The sequence below is a fragment of the Uranotaenia lowii genome, chromosome 2 (assembly GCF_029784155.1).
Source record: "Uranotaenia lowii strain MFRU-FL chromosome 2, ASM2978415v1, whole genome shotgun sequence".
Classification (NCBI taxonomy): Eukaryota; Metazoa; Arthropoda; class Insecta; order Diptera; family Culicidae; genus Uranotaenia; species Uranotaenia lowii.
The window spans coordinates 7,183,675-7,204,329 of NC_073692.1; the positions used below are offsets into that span (position 1 = coordinate 7,183,675).

At 34.9% G+C, this 20,655-nt stretch overlaps 1 protein-coding gene across 1 annotated transcript in view; it reads right to left on the bottom strand.

The window, feature by feature from the left end:
* Positions 1-19,703, bottom strand: part of LOC129748435 (uncharacterized) — a 60,692-nt gene extending 40,989 nt beyond the window's left edge. Inside the window, exon 1 of the mRNA XM_055743061.1 lies at positions 16,557-19,703. Coding sequence (XP_055599036.1) covers positions 16,557-19,667 — 3,111 coding nt within the window. The 5' untranslated portion in view covers positions 19,668-19,703. The remainder of the gene's footprint in view (positions 1-16,556) is intronic.
* Positions 19,704-20,655: the final 952 nt, after the last annotated feature.

Sequence of the window (20,655 nt, forward strand, 5' to 3'; positions counted from 1 at the left end):
TTTGTTATCATCATTACATCCTTTGGTAGGTATAGTTTTTTTTAACTGAAAACGTTGACTTTATTAAGAGAAAAATAAAGGCAGAAAATTACAACTTCAATCAATCGTATTTCGAAAACTATTTCACAACGATAATATAGGGGAAAAGCAAGCTATATGCGCCTATTAAGCAGAGTACTGATTTAATCAAATTTACATCGAATATGTGTAATTATATTTATGCATGAGCAGGCATCTGTTTTCAATAGATTGAAGTAATTTTGTTGTTGAAATCTCCTTCAGTTTTTAAGAAAACGATTTTATTATAACTGTTGTCTAAAATGCCGAACCTCAAACCGTGTAGGCTAAATGTGCCTATTTTTGTTTTTGGCAAAGTTTCTGTTTTTCTGGCAATATTTTCGTATGATTTCATTGAAAATGCAAGAAACTGATAACTTTCATACAACAAAGCTGAAGTTTTATAAAAATCTGTGTCTTTTATAATTTTATGGAGTAAAACAAAAGTTAGGGATGCCATATTAATGAAGCAGTATATCCATAAAAAAATTTAATCAGATCTGTTTTGAGATCTTCAATTCTCTCTAAAGATGTTGATCAGAGTTTAGACTCGAAGTTTTCTCTAATTCCACTTTCTAATCATTATGAAATCTTCATGAAAGCTCAAATTGGTTTTACTTTTTTAAGTTCATTGGAATAAGAAACAAAAACCACCCAAGTTTTTGTGTTGAACTGCTTAACGTATGATTTTTAAAAGTCAAAATATTACATCAAAAAGTATCAAAACCTTGTATGAATTTTTAATTTTTTTTGAGTTAGTAAATTCATAAAATTCTTCCTTGCCTTATGTTCGAAGCGTATCACTCTCAAAATGCATTGATTAGATATGTTGTCTTGTCAGCCATTTCGTCAAACGGCCGTAGGTGCATTTAGGAATACTTTCCACTACTTTTGTAGTACGCCATTAACCTTCAATTTTATACCTAATTTACCAAAACAAAATGTGTCCTACCAAATTCTTTTTTGTAACTCATTGTACTCGTGTTTGGTTGTTGACAACATCGTTGTATTTTTAAAAACATCTACTATAAATCATTCTTCTGTTGTTGATTGTGATTTAATCCAAATTTTTCCGTTTTTTTTTTAAACACATACATTGACTGAGCACACTCTGAGCTATTTTTGCTAGTTTGGATTCTTCAACTTTTTTCTTTCTTAGTGGATCTCTCAGAACCAAACTTACTTTTCACTTTGACTCACTTCTTGTATTGAAAAATTGCAATAGTCATTAAAAATAACGAAAAAAAAAGATAGAATTTGAACACTTGATAATTTGGCCAGTTAAAAATTCGAAAAAAAATTATCATCAGAAACTATGAAAGATATGTATATCAGATCATGGGAATAAAAGAAAATTAGAAAAAGAAACTGTTCGGAAATATCGGATTTTTTTTGGAAAACTGGGTGCCAGAAAAAGAAAATAAAAAAATTAAAGTCTTTTGCAACTAGACTTAATAAGGAATTTGATTAAAAACAAAGATGCAAATTTCGAAGAAGTAAAAAATTAAAAATAGCTAACATTTTATGGAAAATAAATTTCTTGAAATTTAAAGAATTTTGAAAACATTCAAATTTGTAGATCATGAAACTCTTTTTTTCTATACGTAAAAAAATTATTTTCAAATAATTTTTACATATTTAATATTTTTTAAAGTTAATAATTCAGAGAAATTTGAATATTTTGGAATAAAGAAATAAGAAAATTTCCATTGATTAAAAACTTCAAAGAAAGGCTTACACCAAATGTTAAAATTTAAACTCAAATTCAAGCAAGTTAAGTTTATATCTAACTTTATGTTTTGAAAATTTGATAAATAAGAAAAGTTTAGCATTTGAAACATAATACTTGTAATAAGGAACGTTTAGAATTTAAGAAGCTAGAATTTGTTTTTGAAAAATGAAAATTAAAAAAAAAATTATTTATATCAGATCATGGAAATAAAAGAAAATTAGAAAAACAAACTGTTTGGAAATATCGGTTTTTTTTTGGAAAACTGGGTGCCAGAAAAAGAAATTAAAAAAATTAAAGTCTTTTTCTACTAGACTTAATAAGGAATTTGATTAAAAACAAAGATGCAAATTTCGAAGTAAAAAATTAAAAATAGCTAACATTTTATGGAAAATAAATTTCTTGAATTTTGAGAATTTTGAATACATTCAATTTTGTAGATCATGAAACTCTTTTTTTCTTTACGTAGAAAAAATAAAAATTGCAAATTTGGGATTTTCAAATAATTTTTCCATATTTAATATTTTTTAAAGTTAATAATTTTGAGAAATTTTAATTTTTTGGTATAAAGAAATAAGAAAATTTCCATTGATGAAAAACTTCAAAGAAAGGCTTACACCAAATGATGAAATTTAAATTCAAATTCAAGCAAGTTACTTTCTGTTTTGAAAATTTGCTAAATAAGAATAATTTAGCATTTGAAACATAATACCTATAATAAGGAACATTTAGAATTTTAGAAGCTAGAATTTGTTTTTGAAAAATGAAAATTTAAAAAAAATATTTAGGAAATATGTATGATTGTATTGATCTTGTTGAAATATGGAAAAATAATCTTAAAGGCTTGGAAATTTAGAACCATAAATGAAGAGAGTTTTCATTCTTTTAACAAGTCTATTTGTAAATTATGATATTTTGATTGCTACAAATATTCGACATATGCATTTGAAACACTTACGAATGGAATCAAGAGAAAAATTAAGAAAAATCGTCAATTGGGGAAAAAAAACTGTGTAAGTTTTAGTCTCTCACTACTTAGTAAGATTTAATGTGCTTCACTTTCATGTAAAAGTATTTGCAATCCTAATGGTTATGGATAAATTATGAGGTAAGGTAAGGTACATTAATCGTGCTATGACAGGTAAGATTGCAACATCATTAAATGACCATTTCAATTGTTTATAAATTTTATGATCGATCAATCACTTTTCAGCTGAGCAGGAACACTAAAAATGATATGAATTTTGAAACGGCTGAAAACTTGATTGACTTGTTCATCAAATAACACAAACATAGATAGGGTTAGCTGCCCTACTTTGGACTTTTTAAATAATCATGTTTTTCTCATAAATAGACAGGAGGTTTATATCTTCCAGGAAATTTATTTATAGTTCATGATCTTATCTGCAAGTTTCAATGAGAAATTTCCATGTAGGTTTCGCTGTTATTGAAAGGTTTGCAAAGATACGGATGAATAAAATTTTCATCTTTTAGCCCACTGTTCCTTTTTTGGTACTAAACTGGTACCTTTCACTGTACCTAGAACTTTGGTAATCAAACATTACGACAGGAACTAATTTTTCTTACTACGTAAATGTGTTGTCACATCAACCTTACGCATAAATTTTTTGATTATCTGAATTTTTTTTAAAGCTATTGAAGTTAAAAAAAGGGTTGCATGATACCCCACTTGACGGTACCAAGAAAAATAATTTTTTTTCAGACCTCCGTTGTTTTTATATTCGTTATTTTGCTAGTAGACATTCCAAAAAACTCTGCTCGGTAGTGTACCTTTGCCTAGTATGTATTGTTCTGGTTTGGCTGGTAAAACTCTCTCTCTCTTCTAAGTAGATCAGTATTAATTAGTACCTTCGAGATAACCCGACTCAATCCATCGGACCCCACAGAGCAGTAGCTAACCAGAAGAAAAAAAACCTAAATCAACGTCCACGGTGGCGTCGGCCGTCAGTCGGCGAGATGGTTTTTCCGAAACTAGGAAAATTAGATGGATGTAGGTAACTCTCGAAAGAACGAACGAACAATTCGATTCAACTCGTTCGTTTGAACGTTGTGTTTGTTATTCCAGTAGCACTGTTTTCGGCTTTTCATTTTGTTGGGTTCCTTTTGGGGAAATTTATTCCGGGGGAGAAAAAAAGTAATAATCGCTGTCGTCATGCACGCAATTCGGCTTTCTCGTCTAGATATAGGTACATACGATTTCGGTTGCGTTCCAAATTTGTGTGTATTTTTGCATGAACCAGACGGAGACTTTCATAAGTGGGCCTCCGGTTTTTTTTTCGCAAAAGGAGGTGAAGTTCTTTAGGTCAAACAATACGGTTTGAGGGGAATCTTTTGTTCTGACGTAGGTATATTTATGGTTAATGGTATAGTGAGTGAATTCTCAAAATGCTGTACTAGATTTTGAAATGTTTGACCATTTACTGTACGATTTTTTTTTTCAATGAGTAGGTATAGCAAATTTGTAAATTTAGTAAATTTTGTCAATTTTGTCAATTTTGTCAATTTTGTCAATTTTGTCAATTTTGTCAATTTTGTAAATTTTGTAAATTTTGTAAATTTTGTAAATTTTGTCAATTTTGTCAATTTTGTCAATTTTGTCAATTTTGGCAATTTTGGCAATTTTGTCAATTTTGTCAATTTTGTCAATTTTGTCAATTTTGTCAATTTTGTCAATTTTGTCAATTTTGTCAATTTTGTCAATTTTGTCAATTTTGTCAATTTTGTCAATTTTGTCAATTTTGTCAATTTTGTCAATTTTGTCAATTTTGTCAATTTTGTCAATTTTGTCAATTTTGTCAATTTTGTCAATTTTGTCAATTTTGTCAATTTTGTCAATTTTGTCAATTTTGTCAATTTTGTCAATTTTGTCAATTTTGTCAATTTTGTCAATTTTGTCAATTTTGTCAATTTTGTCAATTTTGTCAATTTTGTCAATTTTGTCAATTTTGTCAATTTTGTCAATTTTGTCAATTTTGTCAATTTTGTCAATTTTGTCAATTTTGTCAATTTTGTCAATTTTGTCAATTTTGTAAATTTTGTAAATTTTGTCAATTTTGTCAATTTTGTCAATTGTGTCAATTTTGTCAATTTTGTCAATTTTGTCAATTTTATCAATTTTGTCAATTTTGTCAATTTTGTCAATTTTGTCAATTTTGTCAATTTTGTCAATTTTGTCAATTTTGTCAATTTTGTCAATTTTGTCAATTTTGTCAATTTTGTCAATTTTGTCAATTTTGTCAATTTTGTCAATTTTGTCAATTTTGTCAATTTTGTCAATTTTGTCAATTTTGTCAATTTTGTCAATTTTGTCAATTTTGTCAATTTTGTCATTTTTGTCAATTTTGTCAATTTTGTCATTTTTGTCAATTTTGTCAATTTTGTCAATTTTGTCAATTTTGTCAATTTTGTCAATTTTGTCAATTTTGTCAATTTTGTCAATTTTGTCAATTTTGTCATTTTTGTCAATTTTGTCAATTTTGTCAATTTTGTCAATTTTGTCAATTTTGTCAATTTGAAGAAGGTTTACACAAAAAGGGATTTTGTGTAAACATTCTTCAAAACTCAATACTAGTTGGGTTTAAAAGGTATCGTTTGTCGTAGAAAACTTCATAATGAAAGGAGTATAGGCAATATTTCGGTAAATTATTTTGAACAAATATCATATCACACCTGATGACCATCAATTGTAAAAACTCTAAACTCTTCTTTGATGAAGGAGTCAATTGATAGAACACTTTTCAAAGAGATTTTCGTTTCACAGAGACAAAAGTTTTGTTAGCGACTGTTATAAGTAATAAGTGACAAGTTATAACTATAACCTATTAATAAAATGATAGACTATCATATTTCAATAGTTTTTTAACCCTACGATGATCATAACGGCGCTCACGGTGGAACTATTCATCCTGAGAATTTTGTTATACAGTACGCGACAAAATAAAGTACGCACTTGCTTTAAAAAAATTCAAATCACACTATCTTTTATCACATAAGTAATATCAATTCATAATATTCTGATGAAATGTAGTATTTTCAGTACACTAACATAAGGTTTCCAGGTTTCCGGACCGGACAAATCTAGGCAGTTTTATATATAACGTGGCAAAATTTGGATTTCAAAATTGACGACAAAAATCCAGACAATATCCGGACAAATTTTGTCAAACCCCAGAAATTCCTAAAATCAAGAAAAAATGGAAAATATTCTTTTCTTCCAAATGCATCTACAGATTTTATATCGTATTAAACCATTTTTTGTTGTAAGGATCTATTTGACCTGAACTGTACTTTCAAAAAGGATTCCCTGCTAAACCTGTCGAAACTGAGAGTTTTATTAAAGGGTGTTCGGATCAAAAAGTTGCCAACTCAAATTCGCCGTATTTTTTTTAATTCATTAGCTGATCCCATACGAACTCCGTTTCGCTTTCAACTTGGAATATGTCATGAACAGTTTGTATGAAAGTCAATTGTCAAGCATTTTCCAGATGCCCTTCCGAATTCATTGATAAGCAATTATTGCCAAAATGTTGGACGATCACTTTTTCTGTTATCTGCTACTCAATTTGAAATCAGGAATCAATTGACCGTCCAAATTCCCGTGTATAAATTTCGATTCGATTGTTGCATAACAACGCAATTATTGCCAAAAAGTTAAACCCCTTTCGATGGCCTTTTATACAATCTTTGATATCTGAACTCGATTGTTCTTCCCTCAAAACTCCCGTATGCAAATTTTCAAAACAATCTATTGCATAATATCGACATTATCGCTTAAAACAGTGACTAATTGATTAATATGGACGACCCCTTTCGTCGACCTCTGGCAAAAAAATTGACATCAATAGACAGTAAATTTTGTATATAGACGACCCCTTTGGTAGACCCCTAACCCAAATTTGCTTAATTAGATCATTTTTTTTGTCTCTAATAACTCTATGCTCTATCTTTATCTAAATCCGATTAATAATGACGACAACATCGCAAAAATATAGAAAAGTTAGTATGGAAGATCCCGATTGCCGGCTCCTTACACTGAATAAGGGTGGTCGGATTTACCGGCTTTTTTCAAATCCGGTATTTCGGTATTTGTAATTTATAAAACCGATAAAACCGGTAAAACCGGTATTTTTCAAAGTTTATCGAATTCATGAAAAGGTTTCGTCTAATTGCAGTAGTAATGGCATAAAATGCTCAGAATTTATAACGCAATAGATTTTGCAACATTTTAAATTGAAAAAGATGGATTTGTGCCTTTAAATTATCCCTTTGTCATAAATCTATCCTCACCCTCATGAAAATCATAATATTAATCATCGTCATTTTATTATTTATTTCGTCTTTGCTTTAAATTACCGTACAGACTGATAACTTAAAAACTACTAAATTCTGCTTAAACCTAATTTAAAACGACGTTTGCACATATTAAAATTAAACAAATGATACACTAAATTAAAAAGTTCACAACACTTGTCAATAGGATGGTTTTGACCATAAGCAGTACGGTGGTGAGGTATTGAAAGAAACTGACGTTGTCGAAGTGTTCTCGTTGGTACATAAATATTAACACGTTGTAGAATGTAAGCTCAGTCAATACGGTTGGTCAATGTGTCGAATATAAAACCTTGCTGCAGCTCGATGCGACGCTTTTCGAGTGAGGTTAGGCATATCAGTCAACACCTTTCCTCATACGGTGGTAGTTGGATCGGGTCGTTCCAGGGAAGACGCCGTAGAGCGTATTTTAAGAAACAGCGTTGAACTCGTTCAAGACGGTGGCATTGTGTCCTCAATATTAATCATCGTCATTTTATTATTATAATCTCGCATTGAGTTTGCAGAAATTATAGAAGTTTCATATATTTTTCGACGAATTTTTGTCCTAAACTCTGTAGAAAAGTATTCAGATTGAAGAATAGATTTAACAGATTTAGTAGAAGTTTTCAAAGTCTTTCATGAAAATGATACGAAATTTGATATACAAAAAGATTTTTTGTTAAAAAAAAGACTTAATTAATTTCTAAACAAAACTCAAAACAAAACACTATCATAAAGTTTATGGTTGACTCACAAAATTACAGATTATTGTTGTCTAAAATACGGATGTTTTCCCCGCAACCTATTTAGGTCGTGATCTCATTAAGTTTTCTTTTCCAAGATTAAAACGAAAAAATAAAAATAAAAATCTATTAAAAAACCAATCAAAATTCATCAAAAAATATAGTTTTTTGGATCTGATCCATACGCTCTTTGTTGCTAATAATGTTGCAAATTTATAAAAACTTTGTTGCTGGTTTGTTTCATCAATTACCTTCAAAATATTGATTGAGAAATTTCATACAAACATTTTAACATGTGGGTCATTCCATGTCAAGTGTGCACAGCGAAAAAAAAAATCTTATCGAAAATTCGCGAAACTTGGCCGAAAGACTTTCTGAGGCCCACAAAATAAATCCTCAATTTTTGAGAATGATCCGCCCACCCCTCGTTCCAGGACCCTCCCTTATTTTTTTCACGATTTTGAAAAATTCATCATTTTTAAAATACTATATCTCCGGACTGAAAAATCATACCAAAAAGACAAAGTATGCGTTGTGTAGATTTTATTTAAAGCTACCAATTGATATTATTTATTTTTTGAAATAGTGACGTTTTAAACGTCAAAACACAGCTCTAAAAATAAAACGTTATTTTTCGCAAGGAAAATATATTTTTTTCTTGAATTTTATGATTTCATTTTTTTTTTGAGAAAATTTTACGTAAGAATCAATTAAAATCCCAAAATAATATTTCTTGTTTTCGAGATATGAAAGATTTAAGTTGAATTGTCCATCAAATATTTACTTACACTACACTATTACACTCCTCAAAACTTTTGGTAATCCCGTTCACGATTTTCTGGACGATTAAAATTTAAAATCAGCATACAAATGATGTTACCTTCTAGTGAGTAGCAAATTTTTGTAAAGATAAGATGCTTAAAAAATGAAATTACACTTTTTGTTTCAATTCGTTTTGCTATTGAATTATAATTTTATTCATTATCATACTGTATGAAATCATTAAGCAAGAGCTTCCTTAGCGAAAACTGCGGATGAATTAATGTTAGGATTTGGTTCATGTTTCCATAAAACTTTTAAACTTATTCACAGAAAATGTGTAAATGTCGAGAATCTGCTCGTATGTTGATTACCTACTAAACTTACATGAATTATGGCGATACTGGTCTAACAATACTGACTATTGACGCACAGCATTTGTTCATTGTATAGCCTTTGTTTATACAAAGGAAGCACAACAGATTTTGTTTTGTTGACACCGAGTGGCACTGAACAATAACAATTTTTTTAATTCACTGACCATTGTGAACGAATTGTTGCCGCAACTGCTCACTTGCTGCTACTTGCTATTAGTTATGAATACAACTTCTAAAATCGAAGATTGCGGTTGAAATATCCAGTTGCCTTCTGTTACTGCATTAGAACGGAGTTGTCTTAGTGACTTTTTTTTGTTAAGCTTCTAAATAGTCGGGAACAGTTTTCCGAGCATGGCAAAAGCAACGTGTTCAATTGGAATAGAACTTCATAAGCGATGCTCAGTGGATACATTTGTCAAGAACACACGACTTTTTACCTGGAATTTGTTCAAATTGCGATCAGAAGTGCATAATCTAAAGTCTAAAGTCTAAAACCAATCTAACAAGTTCGGTAAATTGTATCCTGTTTCGCAAAATGTTGCTTATGTTGAATGCTTTCAAATAAGAATAACATTGACTGGCAGGTTTGAAGCATCTGTGGCAATCAAAGGAATTTGTTCGTTTCACGCCGCAATCCCTTTAGATGCTGGAAAAATTGGAAGGAAAACATTTTCAAGCTCCACGGAATTTGAAATATTCAATGTATGCAAAAAGAAAAGGCAATCTAAAGATGATTTAACTTGCAGAGCTGGAACGAAAAAAAAATAGAAACAAAATAGTTATATTTCGAATAAAAATATTTCATAAACCGAAAATATTGTTTTCCGTTCATACAAAATGTTATTTTAAATTTTCTTTAGTTATAAAACAAATCATGAAAACAAAAAATCTGTTCAAGCATGGAAGATGTGACTAAAAATTTCGACGATTGGTGCACTCTAGTGAAACCACTGAGTGCTACGAGTAAATAATTGTTAGACAATTCAACTTAAATCTTTCATATCTCGAAAACAAGGAATATTATATTGAGATTTTAATTGGTTCTTACGTAAAATTTTCTCAAAAAAACAATGAAATCATAAAATTCAAGAAAAAAATATACTTTCCTTGCGAAAAATAACGTTTTATTTTTAGAGCTGTGTTTTGACGTTTAAAACGTCACTATTTCAAAAAATAAATAATATCAATTGGTAGATTTAAATAAAATCTACACAACGCATACTTTGTCTTTTTGGTATGATTTTTCAGTCCGGAGATATAGTATTTTAAAAATGATGAATTTTTCAAAATCGTGAAAAAAATAAGGGAGGGTCCTGGAACGAGGGGTGGGCGGATCATTCTCAAAAATTGAGGATTTATTTTGTAGGCTTCAGAAAGTCTTCCGGCCAAGTTTCGCGAATTTTCGATAAGATTTTTTTTTTCGCTGTGCACACTTGACATGGAATGACCCATATGTTAAAATGCTGACTCGGTTGAAACTTTTTTTTTTCTAATCAATTTTCAACATTTTTGGATTTAAATTTTTGAAAGCCCGGCACCACTTAGAACGATTTGGTAAACTTGGCCTGTTTATAAATAAAACATTTTTGCATCTTTTGACCAAATTCCAATTTTTCAATAAAAACTCAGTGATTATTGTGAAGCAATCTTAAATTTCTTGTAGCTGTATCTTCTTTCAGTCATTGTACACTTGTACAGTCTTTAATTGTTGTGAGTTGTGGAGCGTTAGTTCGATAGCTGAACTAAAATGTGTAAAGTTTCATGAAAACATATCATCTGAGAGAGAGATGGCAGCATGGCAATGCTCTTTTAAACGCCACTCTAGCTTTAATTTAAAAAGTTACATCGTCAAGTTTTAGCAATAATCAAATCTCACATAAACCTTGTAGTTAGGTTTATTGAGCTTAGAGTTGATTGAACAAAATATGAGTATTTGTACTCCAATATATTTGGTAAAAAAAACATTTAGCTGTGTCAATTTTTTCACAGTGCCAAAGAATGACGAAAAATTTACCGGAAATATCGGTTTTTTACCGTCTCAAAAGCCGGTATTTCCGGTATTGGAAAATGGACGGTTTTACCGGTTTTATCGGTTCCGGTAAAACCGGTTAGACCACCCTACTGACTGAATTTGATACATGAAATCGACTGCCCGCGTCTAAAAACTCTCGTGTACCAATTTTCATCTGAATCCGATGGATAATAACGGTAATACCGCAAAAACAGCGAACAATTAATATGGACGACCCCATTGGATGACCCCTTACAAAAAATTTGATACCTAGAATCGATTGTTCGTCAACACACTCATAGTCTTGTGAAAATCATCACAATCCGACGAAAAATAACGTCAACATTGAAAACAACATTTGTTTTGTATGGACGACTCCCTACATCCGAAAATCTGAAAACATTTTTCATCATTCCTGGTCCTAATGAGCATTCATGCCAATTTTCAGCTTTCTAGCTCTTAAGAAGGCTGCGACTATAGAGGACAAACAAACGGACAAACATACAGAAATTTCATTTTGTGTGCGTTTTGTAGGTGTGTGTGTAGAATGATGCTTCTGTTTGGCTTAAGACATTAGGTCTTTAGTTTTTTCGAAATGGCGTCCAAGCAAGAGGAGCAACGTATCATAATATTGTACATTAGACTAGTTCACTTTTCGGCTTTTTTCGCTGATCACAACGCCACTTACAGGGTTTGATCCTCATTCATTTTCAAGTACTCTGGCCAAATTTGAGCTCATTTGAGTAAGTTTCCAGCGTGCGCTAGGAGTTTTATTGAAAAAAGTCAATTTTTCTGGAAAATTTCCGTAGATGTGTTCTAGCAAGCTGTTGTTAATATAAAATGATAATTTTATAGTGCTCGGTGATTGGTATGACAAGCATTCGTATGGACCTGTTTTAGATAATTGACTAAATCAAACCGAAAAAATTTAAAAATTCATAAACTACCAACTTTTACTGAAAATTTACTTACAAGTTGAGAGCTTAAAATCAGTAGTAAAAAGAAAACAAATATTTTCGATATAAACTTTGCATAAAAGGATAGCCTTATTTATAACCTTTAAATTGATGTATAACACTTGATGATCGCAAGAGTGCTAGCAAAGTTATTCAAATATCTATGCAACAAATTTGATTTGATAAAATATTTTTCATTCAAGTTTGCTTCACACCAACTTGTGCACAAGAAAGGATATCTTATTCAATCAAGTACCCCATGACGGGGCCAGGAGTTAAAAAAAAGCGCGCGCTTTGACCAAGTTGTAAGCAAGTCCTCTTGATGCCACGTTTTGCAGGTTGCATGATGCTAAAACTTGAATGGAGACAACATTATGATTCAAAGAATGTGATGTGAATGTTTGAATATCTTTGCTTGTACTGTTGCGATAATTAAATGTTATACATCAAATTAAAGGTTATAAATAAGGCTATATTTTTATGAAAAGTTTATATCGAAAATATTTTTTTTCTATTTACTACTGATTTTAAGCTCTTAACTTGTAAGTCAATTTTTTGTAAAAGTTGGTAGTTTATGAATTTTTAAATTTTTTCGGTTTGATTTAGTCAATTATCTAAAACAGGTCCATACGAATGCTTGTCATACCAATCACCGAGCACTATAAAATTATCATTTTATATTAACAACAGCTTGCTAGAACACATCTACGGAAATTTTCCAGAAAAATGGACTTTTTTCAATAAAACTCCTAGCGCACGCTGGAAACTTACTCAAATGAGCTCAAATTTGGCCAGAGTACTTGAAAATGAATGAGGATCAAACCCTGTAAGTGGCGTTGTGATCAGCGAAAAAAGCCGAAAAGTGAACTAGTCTATTGTACATACGTCGTGAACATCCAAACTACACGCACGCAGAAATAGCAAAATCGTTGAATGTGGCGAAATCAACCGTCACCAATGTAATAAAAGGGTTCGGGGAACGTATTTCGACAACTAGAAAGCCGGGATCTGGGGGAAATCGAAATCAAGGACGGCCGCAGTGACGAACTGAAGAGTGGCTAGCACTTTCAAGCTAAACTCCAATTTCTTCGTTCGAGATGTCGCCAATACGTTGGCTACAACAGTGCATGAAGCTTAAAAACGATCCGAACTATCGACTTATAAGAAGGTTGTGACTGCTAATCGCAATGAAAAGCAAAACCTTACGGCAAAAACAAGATCTCGGAAGCTGTATACGACATTATTATTATTATTATTATTATTATTAATAGTTTATTATAGAGGATTTTAACTAATACTAGTCCTTCGTCCTCTGAGAAAAAGAAAAAAAAAAATACATATACATACACAAATACACTACATTATAGTTTTCCTAACAAATTAGCACTTTTTAAAAAATCTATTAACTTTTTTTCGTTGTTTGGATTCAAAGCAGAGGAAACGTCGTGACTGATGCCGTTAGTTTTTCTTTCCTGGTCATACATTCGACATTCTGCAATCAAATGCTTAACAGTTAAAGGTTCGTTACAGGTGTTGCATATAGATGTTCCAGTTGTCCAAAAGCTTGAATGAGTTAGAGTTGTATGACCAATCCGAAGACGAGTGAGTGATCGCCGTTCCAAAGGATCTGTTCTATCACACCAAGGAATGGTGGTGTTTTTGATTTCTCGAAGAAAAAGTTGTCTGCTATTAAACCACGTTTGTTCCCAAGTTTTACGTATCTCCCTTGAGATCATTCTCCTTATATCCTGAGCCGGAACTTCGCAAATTATGTGTTCACAACTTCTTCCCAGAGCGGCTAGATTATCAGCTAAAACGTTTCCAGTGATTCCAACGTGGCCAGGTATCCAACAAAGAGATGCGTTTAATCGTGTCAACTCGAATTCAATGCTGCGTATCCAAGGATGGGTCGATTTTCCAGATTCAACAGCAGACAGAACACTAGCGGAATCGGAGAATATAACGGCATGGAACTTTGATTTGGCAGCTATCGTAGTCAGCGCAAAGAGAATAGCCATGGCTTCGGCCGAAAATACCAAACATTCCTCATTTAATTGAAAAGCATATTCCTTAGATCCACTCGATACTCCAAAGCCCACCCTACCATTAGACACAGACCCATCCGTGTAAATTGAAATAGTGTGATTGTACGAATCTTTCAAGTGATTATTGAATAGCTGAACTGCTTTGCTGCTATTTTCACCAACTTTATATTGATTTTTTATTGTCCAGTCAATGTGAGAAACAGTCGCATTCCATGGTCTCATACCAACAGTTTTTAAACGGGCAATAGATGGTATTTCTTTTCCTGTTATATTTTGAAAGAATTACAACGATCTTTTAGAGGCGGGAGTAGCATTTCCTGTGGGTTTATCAACGAAACTATACGACACGACATTGTTGACAAAGCTTCATTGCGTGGTTTCGATGAAACCCACGCCAAAGCAGACTTCAGACAGCTTCCGGGACAAGATTTTTATATAGCAACCGGATAGAGAAAGGTGGCGGACATATTCAAGCATAGTAAACTATCAAAGTTTGCTAAGAAATATCTCGTTTGGCAAGCTATCTGTAGTACAAATTCTGTACCAGTTGCTTGAAAATCTACATTTTTGTTGCAACCGGGATCTTTTACCAGGAAGTTTACCCGAAAGAATGTCTTCAAAAGCGTTTGCCGCCTTTCCTGAAGAAACATGATATGTCGGTGCTGTCTTGGCAGGATTATGCATCCTGCCATTATGAAAAAAAGCCTTGGAGTGGTATGCCGCTAACAACATTCAGGTTGTGCCCAAGGATGAGAACCCCTTCCAACACACCAGAACTTCGCCCAATCGGAAAATATTGGGCGATAGTTAAGCAGAACCTTAAGAAGACCCAAAAAAATATTAGCAGCGAAAAGCAGACCCAAATGCTAGTATTTCACTAGCTACTTGCTAGCATCCTCAGTGGGTTATCGACTCCTTTTGAATTGATATTCCATCAGATGCAGTTATTTCAAAATTTTGATAGCAAGTGCGTATTTTATTTTGTGGCGTACTAATGAGAGAGTCAATTGAAGAAATTTGAACACCATTTTTTTTAATATTTACTCTGAATTTGATACGATTTCTAATTTGATGCTTGTACTTTTTCAAATAAGAGCTTTCATGCTCTCTAGAGCCACCACTTTTTACAATTTCAATCCACGATATTTGTCTTTTTTTTCCTTTTTTCCTGGGATTTTAAGCATCTATGGCTTATTCATCCCCTTGCCTTCTTTTCGAAATAAATTTTTTTGTAACATTGCTATATCTGCTTACATAAATAGCAGAAATTAGTCTGCTCTCGAGTAACAATGATGTTTATTAAGCTCCAATTCTATTATTAAATTAAAATCTACCCCAATCACATAACAAACAGCCGAGAAAAACCAGATATCAATCGCAACCTAGTGCAATGTTTCGTAGATTAGCTTTCTCATGGTGTTAGCCCGTCAACCTTCAGCAGATAATTTGAATTTAAATTTGAAATGTTATGATAATTTTGCATAATATGCTGCTGGTCAATATAGTCGAGCGAGCAGGCGATTATGCGGTAGATTTTCGGCGGCTTATTTGCTCGAAACATTCCAGAAAAAGTAGGACAACGCTAGTTAGGGTCTGTAGGTAAGGTACCGACACCATTGCCATAACTAGATAATTTTAAGTGGCGCAGGTTCTGAGAAGCAAAATTTAAAGAAGGTGAAATATTTGAATGTTGATGCATGTTGGCGTTACATTGCTCCTATTTACTGAAGAGTGGAAACATCTATGTATGTGGTATGGCTCATTATGATTTATCGTTACATACAAATTCTTTCTTCAAACGCCGCCCGGCTGCTGCTGGTCGATGTCTTACGAGAAGTGTGAAGGAACTCTTTGAAGGTGATTCGGCTATTTCTCAACGAAAGTGGTTAGCCGACACCTTCTTTTCTACTTCGAGTTTCCCAGTCCCATTTGTGGGCTGGGTGGAGGTTTTATTAATCGCGTGTTGCACTTGATTTTCACTCGTCAGGTTAGTGGTAGTGGTGGTATTTTTTGCTTTATTTACCGTCCGACGACAACTAGCCTGGGGATAGAAATGTTTGCGTGTGTATCCAGCGGATGTGGAAGGAATAGATTCTGTTGGGATTCTAATCGTAGGTCCAAAGTTTTTGGGGGTGTTGGGCGTCATATAACGATGGCAGAACTATTCCCACTTGAAAGCTGACGATTACGATTGTGCTGGCTTGGATATTTGTGGGGGAGGGTGAACGCTACTTTTGTGTGGTTAAGACTCTCAGAGGATTCAACCAGCAATATGAGTGAAGAAATTGAGGTCGCCGCGTTTAGATGATATCAGACGGTTGTGGTGTTATTATTTACCAGGCTGAACCAGATTTCTGCCTCACTTTTGTGTCCCGGTTAAACAAATCTAGGTGCGACAAACCAGAAACAAAAAAGAACTAACCGTTCATTCATGGCGGACGAGAGAAAGGGATGAATTGAAAAAATTAACAACCTAAGGGCAGTTGGGCAGTGAAACAGTTGTTGTTGAGCAAACAAAAATCGATGGTTGTAATTAGTGAATACTTACTCCACTTTTGAGTTGAGTCAGAACTGAGCGATCGACGATTCCGAGATCTTCCCAGGAGTTTATGATTCTTGGTTCTATGATTCTGGGTGAGCTTGAACGTTGCGATCTGGCAGATGGAGACATAAGACTGGCACTACTTATCCGATTCGCATTACTATCAACAGCGGTGACATCTATTGTGCATGTTTGCATATCCGTTTCCGTGCCAGCTCTGGAAGGCATCAAACTAAACGGAGCCGTTGTGTCTTCCAGAACTTCTGTCGAGGTTTGCGTTGCAATCGTCTTACCAAATACGTCATAAATATCGTCTTCGTTAACGTTGACACATTTGTCACTTTTGGTTCCATTGTTGAGATTATCCATATCCAGATTATTGTTGTTGTTGTCGTTTTCCTTAAGCAGATAATTTCCTGCAGAACTTTTCCGCCGGTTTCGATTGGGAGATGCCAAGGGGCTGCTAAGAAGATTGTGCATGATTTCTATCTCGCTATGCGGTGCGGGGCTCAGCGTCGAAGGGCTGACATAGACGCTTCGCTTGAAGGTGTTCATCGTTGCCGAGCGACTACGACGTCGAGTTCGACCACGTTCGCTGACCGTAAGCTTATGTGGAGATAGGGCTGCACTTGAGGGATTACTTGTGTCTGGTCCACCGATTTTAGGAGATGGCATTAGTCTGTTTGGTGATGGCATTGTGCTATGTTTCGGGACGCCCATTTTGACCATCTTTGGTATCCTGGATGGACCGCTGGGGAGTTTTGGGATAACAGACGGGGGCGCGTCATTGTTAGGTTTTTCTTCCGCAGGAATAACGATGTTCAGTTCTTTGGTGTAATCTTTGATTTCGAGCTCATTGTCGTCACAGTTTTCCAGATTTTTTCTGGTATCGGTACTGGTGTCTAGTAGTACCTCCAACGATAGGTTAGGTTTCTGTAATTTTGGCGAGGAGTTCGAAGCCGAATCGGCTGATTCAGCTTTCACGAGTTTGGCAGGACTACACGGTAGTTCTGCGATTGCTTCTGCGGTTTTAAGCACCACATTGTTGATTTTTTCTTCAATACCTTGGATGGCTTGCTTGACTTCTTCAATTTTTTCCGCCAGAATGTGATTACTTTCCGGTGGCTCAGGATGGCTTTGAGTGTCGGGTGTTTGAGGTTCTTCTTTGGGAGGAGAAGATTCGTTACTTTCGCTAGGTTCTTCAGCAGATTCAACGGGAGGGGCCCTACCGGATTTGGGACGCGAAGTTTTGGGTCGCTCTCGGGGAGGTTCTGGGGGATCTGGTGGCTCAGGCGTTGGTGTTGGCGTTGCGTGGGGATCTAGAGCCAGCGCTGATATAGTTGAACTTCGCAGGTCCTCGTCATCGTAAGTGATACTGCGTCTACGAGCGAAGGCTACATGTTTCGGATAGGGATCTTCTTCCGAGCTAACATAGCTACTAGTCTTGGCAGACATCGGTCGGTGGTTTGTGTTCACATATTCGTTGCTGACAGGCGGCGAAGATCGTTCCGTGTCTGCTGATTGCGAGTATTGTCGTCTAAATGAAGTGCTTGATCTATCCGTTGATGTAGAAGATTTAAGAGCAGATCGTATGGGTGAAGATCGTTCGGAAGAGCTGGCATTCATCGAAGGATTGTGCTGACTGTTTGCATTATTTAAAGCACTAGAACTAGAAGACTGGGAAATTGTTAATCCATCTTGATCACTTTGTTCGAATGTATCACTATCGGGAGTCCTCATTTTCACAACCTCCCCACCAAATCGTACTCTTCGGGGAGTTTGTCTAACGTAATCATCTGAGGACGGTTCGTTGCCTATACTAGAAGCACCAATCGTTTTTTCATCAACTTCACTATCAGTTAAAACTCGCACTACGCCGTATCTCTTTGAATTATCTTCATCACTTTCTTCACTCACCGATTGGGTGCTATCGGCTTCAAGAATTCGCATTGTAACTGCTTCTTTATTGATCTTGATCTCAGTTTCCATGATTAGCTTCGAATCGTCTAATCTGGTGATGGCATCGGAACTAACCCTTCGAACAACCGAGCTTCCATGATGTGGCAGTTTACTGACGGCGTAGGGGTTCACATTCAATCGTCCGTCCGAACCCCTGATCCTAGTTTTCGGCTCGTAATCGTAGCCCTCCGCCCTGGATATATCGTTGTAGCTTCCCGATTTCCAACGCTGAGCTTTTGGGGAAAGCGGCTGCATAGGTTGATGTGTTTCTGTAGCCGGAACAAGTGGAACATGAGGCTTCCACGATTTCCTAGTAGGAAGTTCAGATCCCGGTGGTGTTAGATTGATTACCGTTTCTCGTCTGGGACTCTTAGGGGGATTAGGAAGCCCATAAACGTTACACAACAAATCAAAATCCCTCCTGTATGAAACCGATATACACTCGTAGAACTCTCGAGAGCCGATGGCATTTTTTATTTTGAGTAAAATTTTCAAAGCAATTTCCTGATACGTTATCTGCACCATTTTTCCTCCCAAAGCATTGATAACTGCTCGTAGAATGAATGTACGTTTGGCTGTAAGGATAGCTGGTTGGATAAGGGAGGGCAGTGCTAACATCACACCAACTATGTAGCGTGTGCTTAGAGGATCTTTTGGATTACGATCCATCCCGTAGTTCATAATCTCCAGCATAACCGTTTCCGGCATCTTCGTTTGGGCTATATACACTTTTAAAACATCCAAAGCCCCTTTCCGAACTGCAGGTGAAGGATGACCCAAATTGTCGATTATGGGAGGTAGCAGCGGTCCAAAGTACACATCCGATTCATCCCGGAGCACAATCAACACATCTATCAGCACTCGCAGCGAATGCTGACGAACTTGATATTCCGGATCATGCAACCTCTCTAAAAACTCCCGGAACAGTTCGTTCATATTCAATCCTTCCGGAAGCTCATTATTTCTAATGATATACTCCCAAAGAGGTGTCAATTGTAGCACCGACAACACACGATGGTTATCTTCCACATTTAGGGCACGCCGATAGCGAGCAGGGGAACAGCTCACGTTATTGGCAGAATTCGACGCTGATGGTGCTCCTTCGCCACTCGTCGAAGAGTTGCCATTATTTTTTGCAAAAACTCGGCGGAAAAACATTTTCTTTATCTACCGTCAATCCGACTAATATTCCACACAAAAAGGATGATCTCATTCAACCTTCTCACTTGACTCCAATTACAACTAATTAACATTCCACCAAAGAGAATCAGCGATTTCGCAAAGCCCACATAGCACTGACCGGACGCCCGAGAAACTCCGCTCGCGTTGACCGATACAAGATGAATAATTTGAGCCCTCGGACTCGAACGAGCTGGCTAATCAACACATACGGATGTCAACGACGAAGACTTCTTCTTCGGTAGGTTATCCGGTCGCCAAAATCTTCATCCTTCTGGATGGCTGGATGGGAGCAGAACATCGGTTCTGGGCATGCGCTCGGATTTTTGTTGTGACCGAGCAAGTTTCCAGGACCACCAGGTTTCGGGCTCCGGCAGACACGGCGACACCTGAGGTTCCCTGCTGCCCTGCTGGTCTTTGTGATCAGAGCTGTATTCAGGTGTCGGTGTTTTGAGTTCAAATTTTCTACTTTTTTATTTTATAATTTCTGGAGTGTATAGAAGATAAGTAGACAGCCTAAAAATTTTAATTATGGAATGTTATTCTTCTCTTATTTATAAAAATGGAGACGTTAATTTGTACGTAGGTACACGATCTACTCCTGCTGAATAGTCTGATTTGCATGAAATTTATTGCATGAAATTGTCAGAACACGACGGAAAGATTATTCAGAAATATTTGAGTGGAATTTGAAAATTGATTTTAATTTTAATCTGTATCAAATGCCCGGATATTGTCAGAATATTGATAAAATAATCCGGATTTGCCCGGCTAGGAATAGTTTTACGGTATTTGTTTATTTGTGTAAAACATCAACGGATCACATGTTGATCCTAATGATAGCCTAATAAAATAAAAAATTAAAAACTACTTAAAACTACAAAGTTCTCGAAACCTTTAAAATTTTTCTTCGGAAAGTAGCTCTTGAAACGTCGAAGTCAAAGTACTCAGCGAAGCGGTTGAAAGT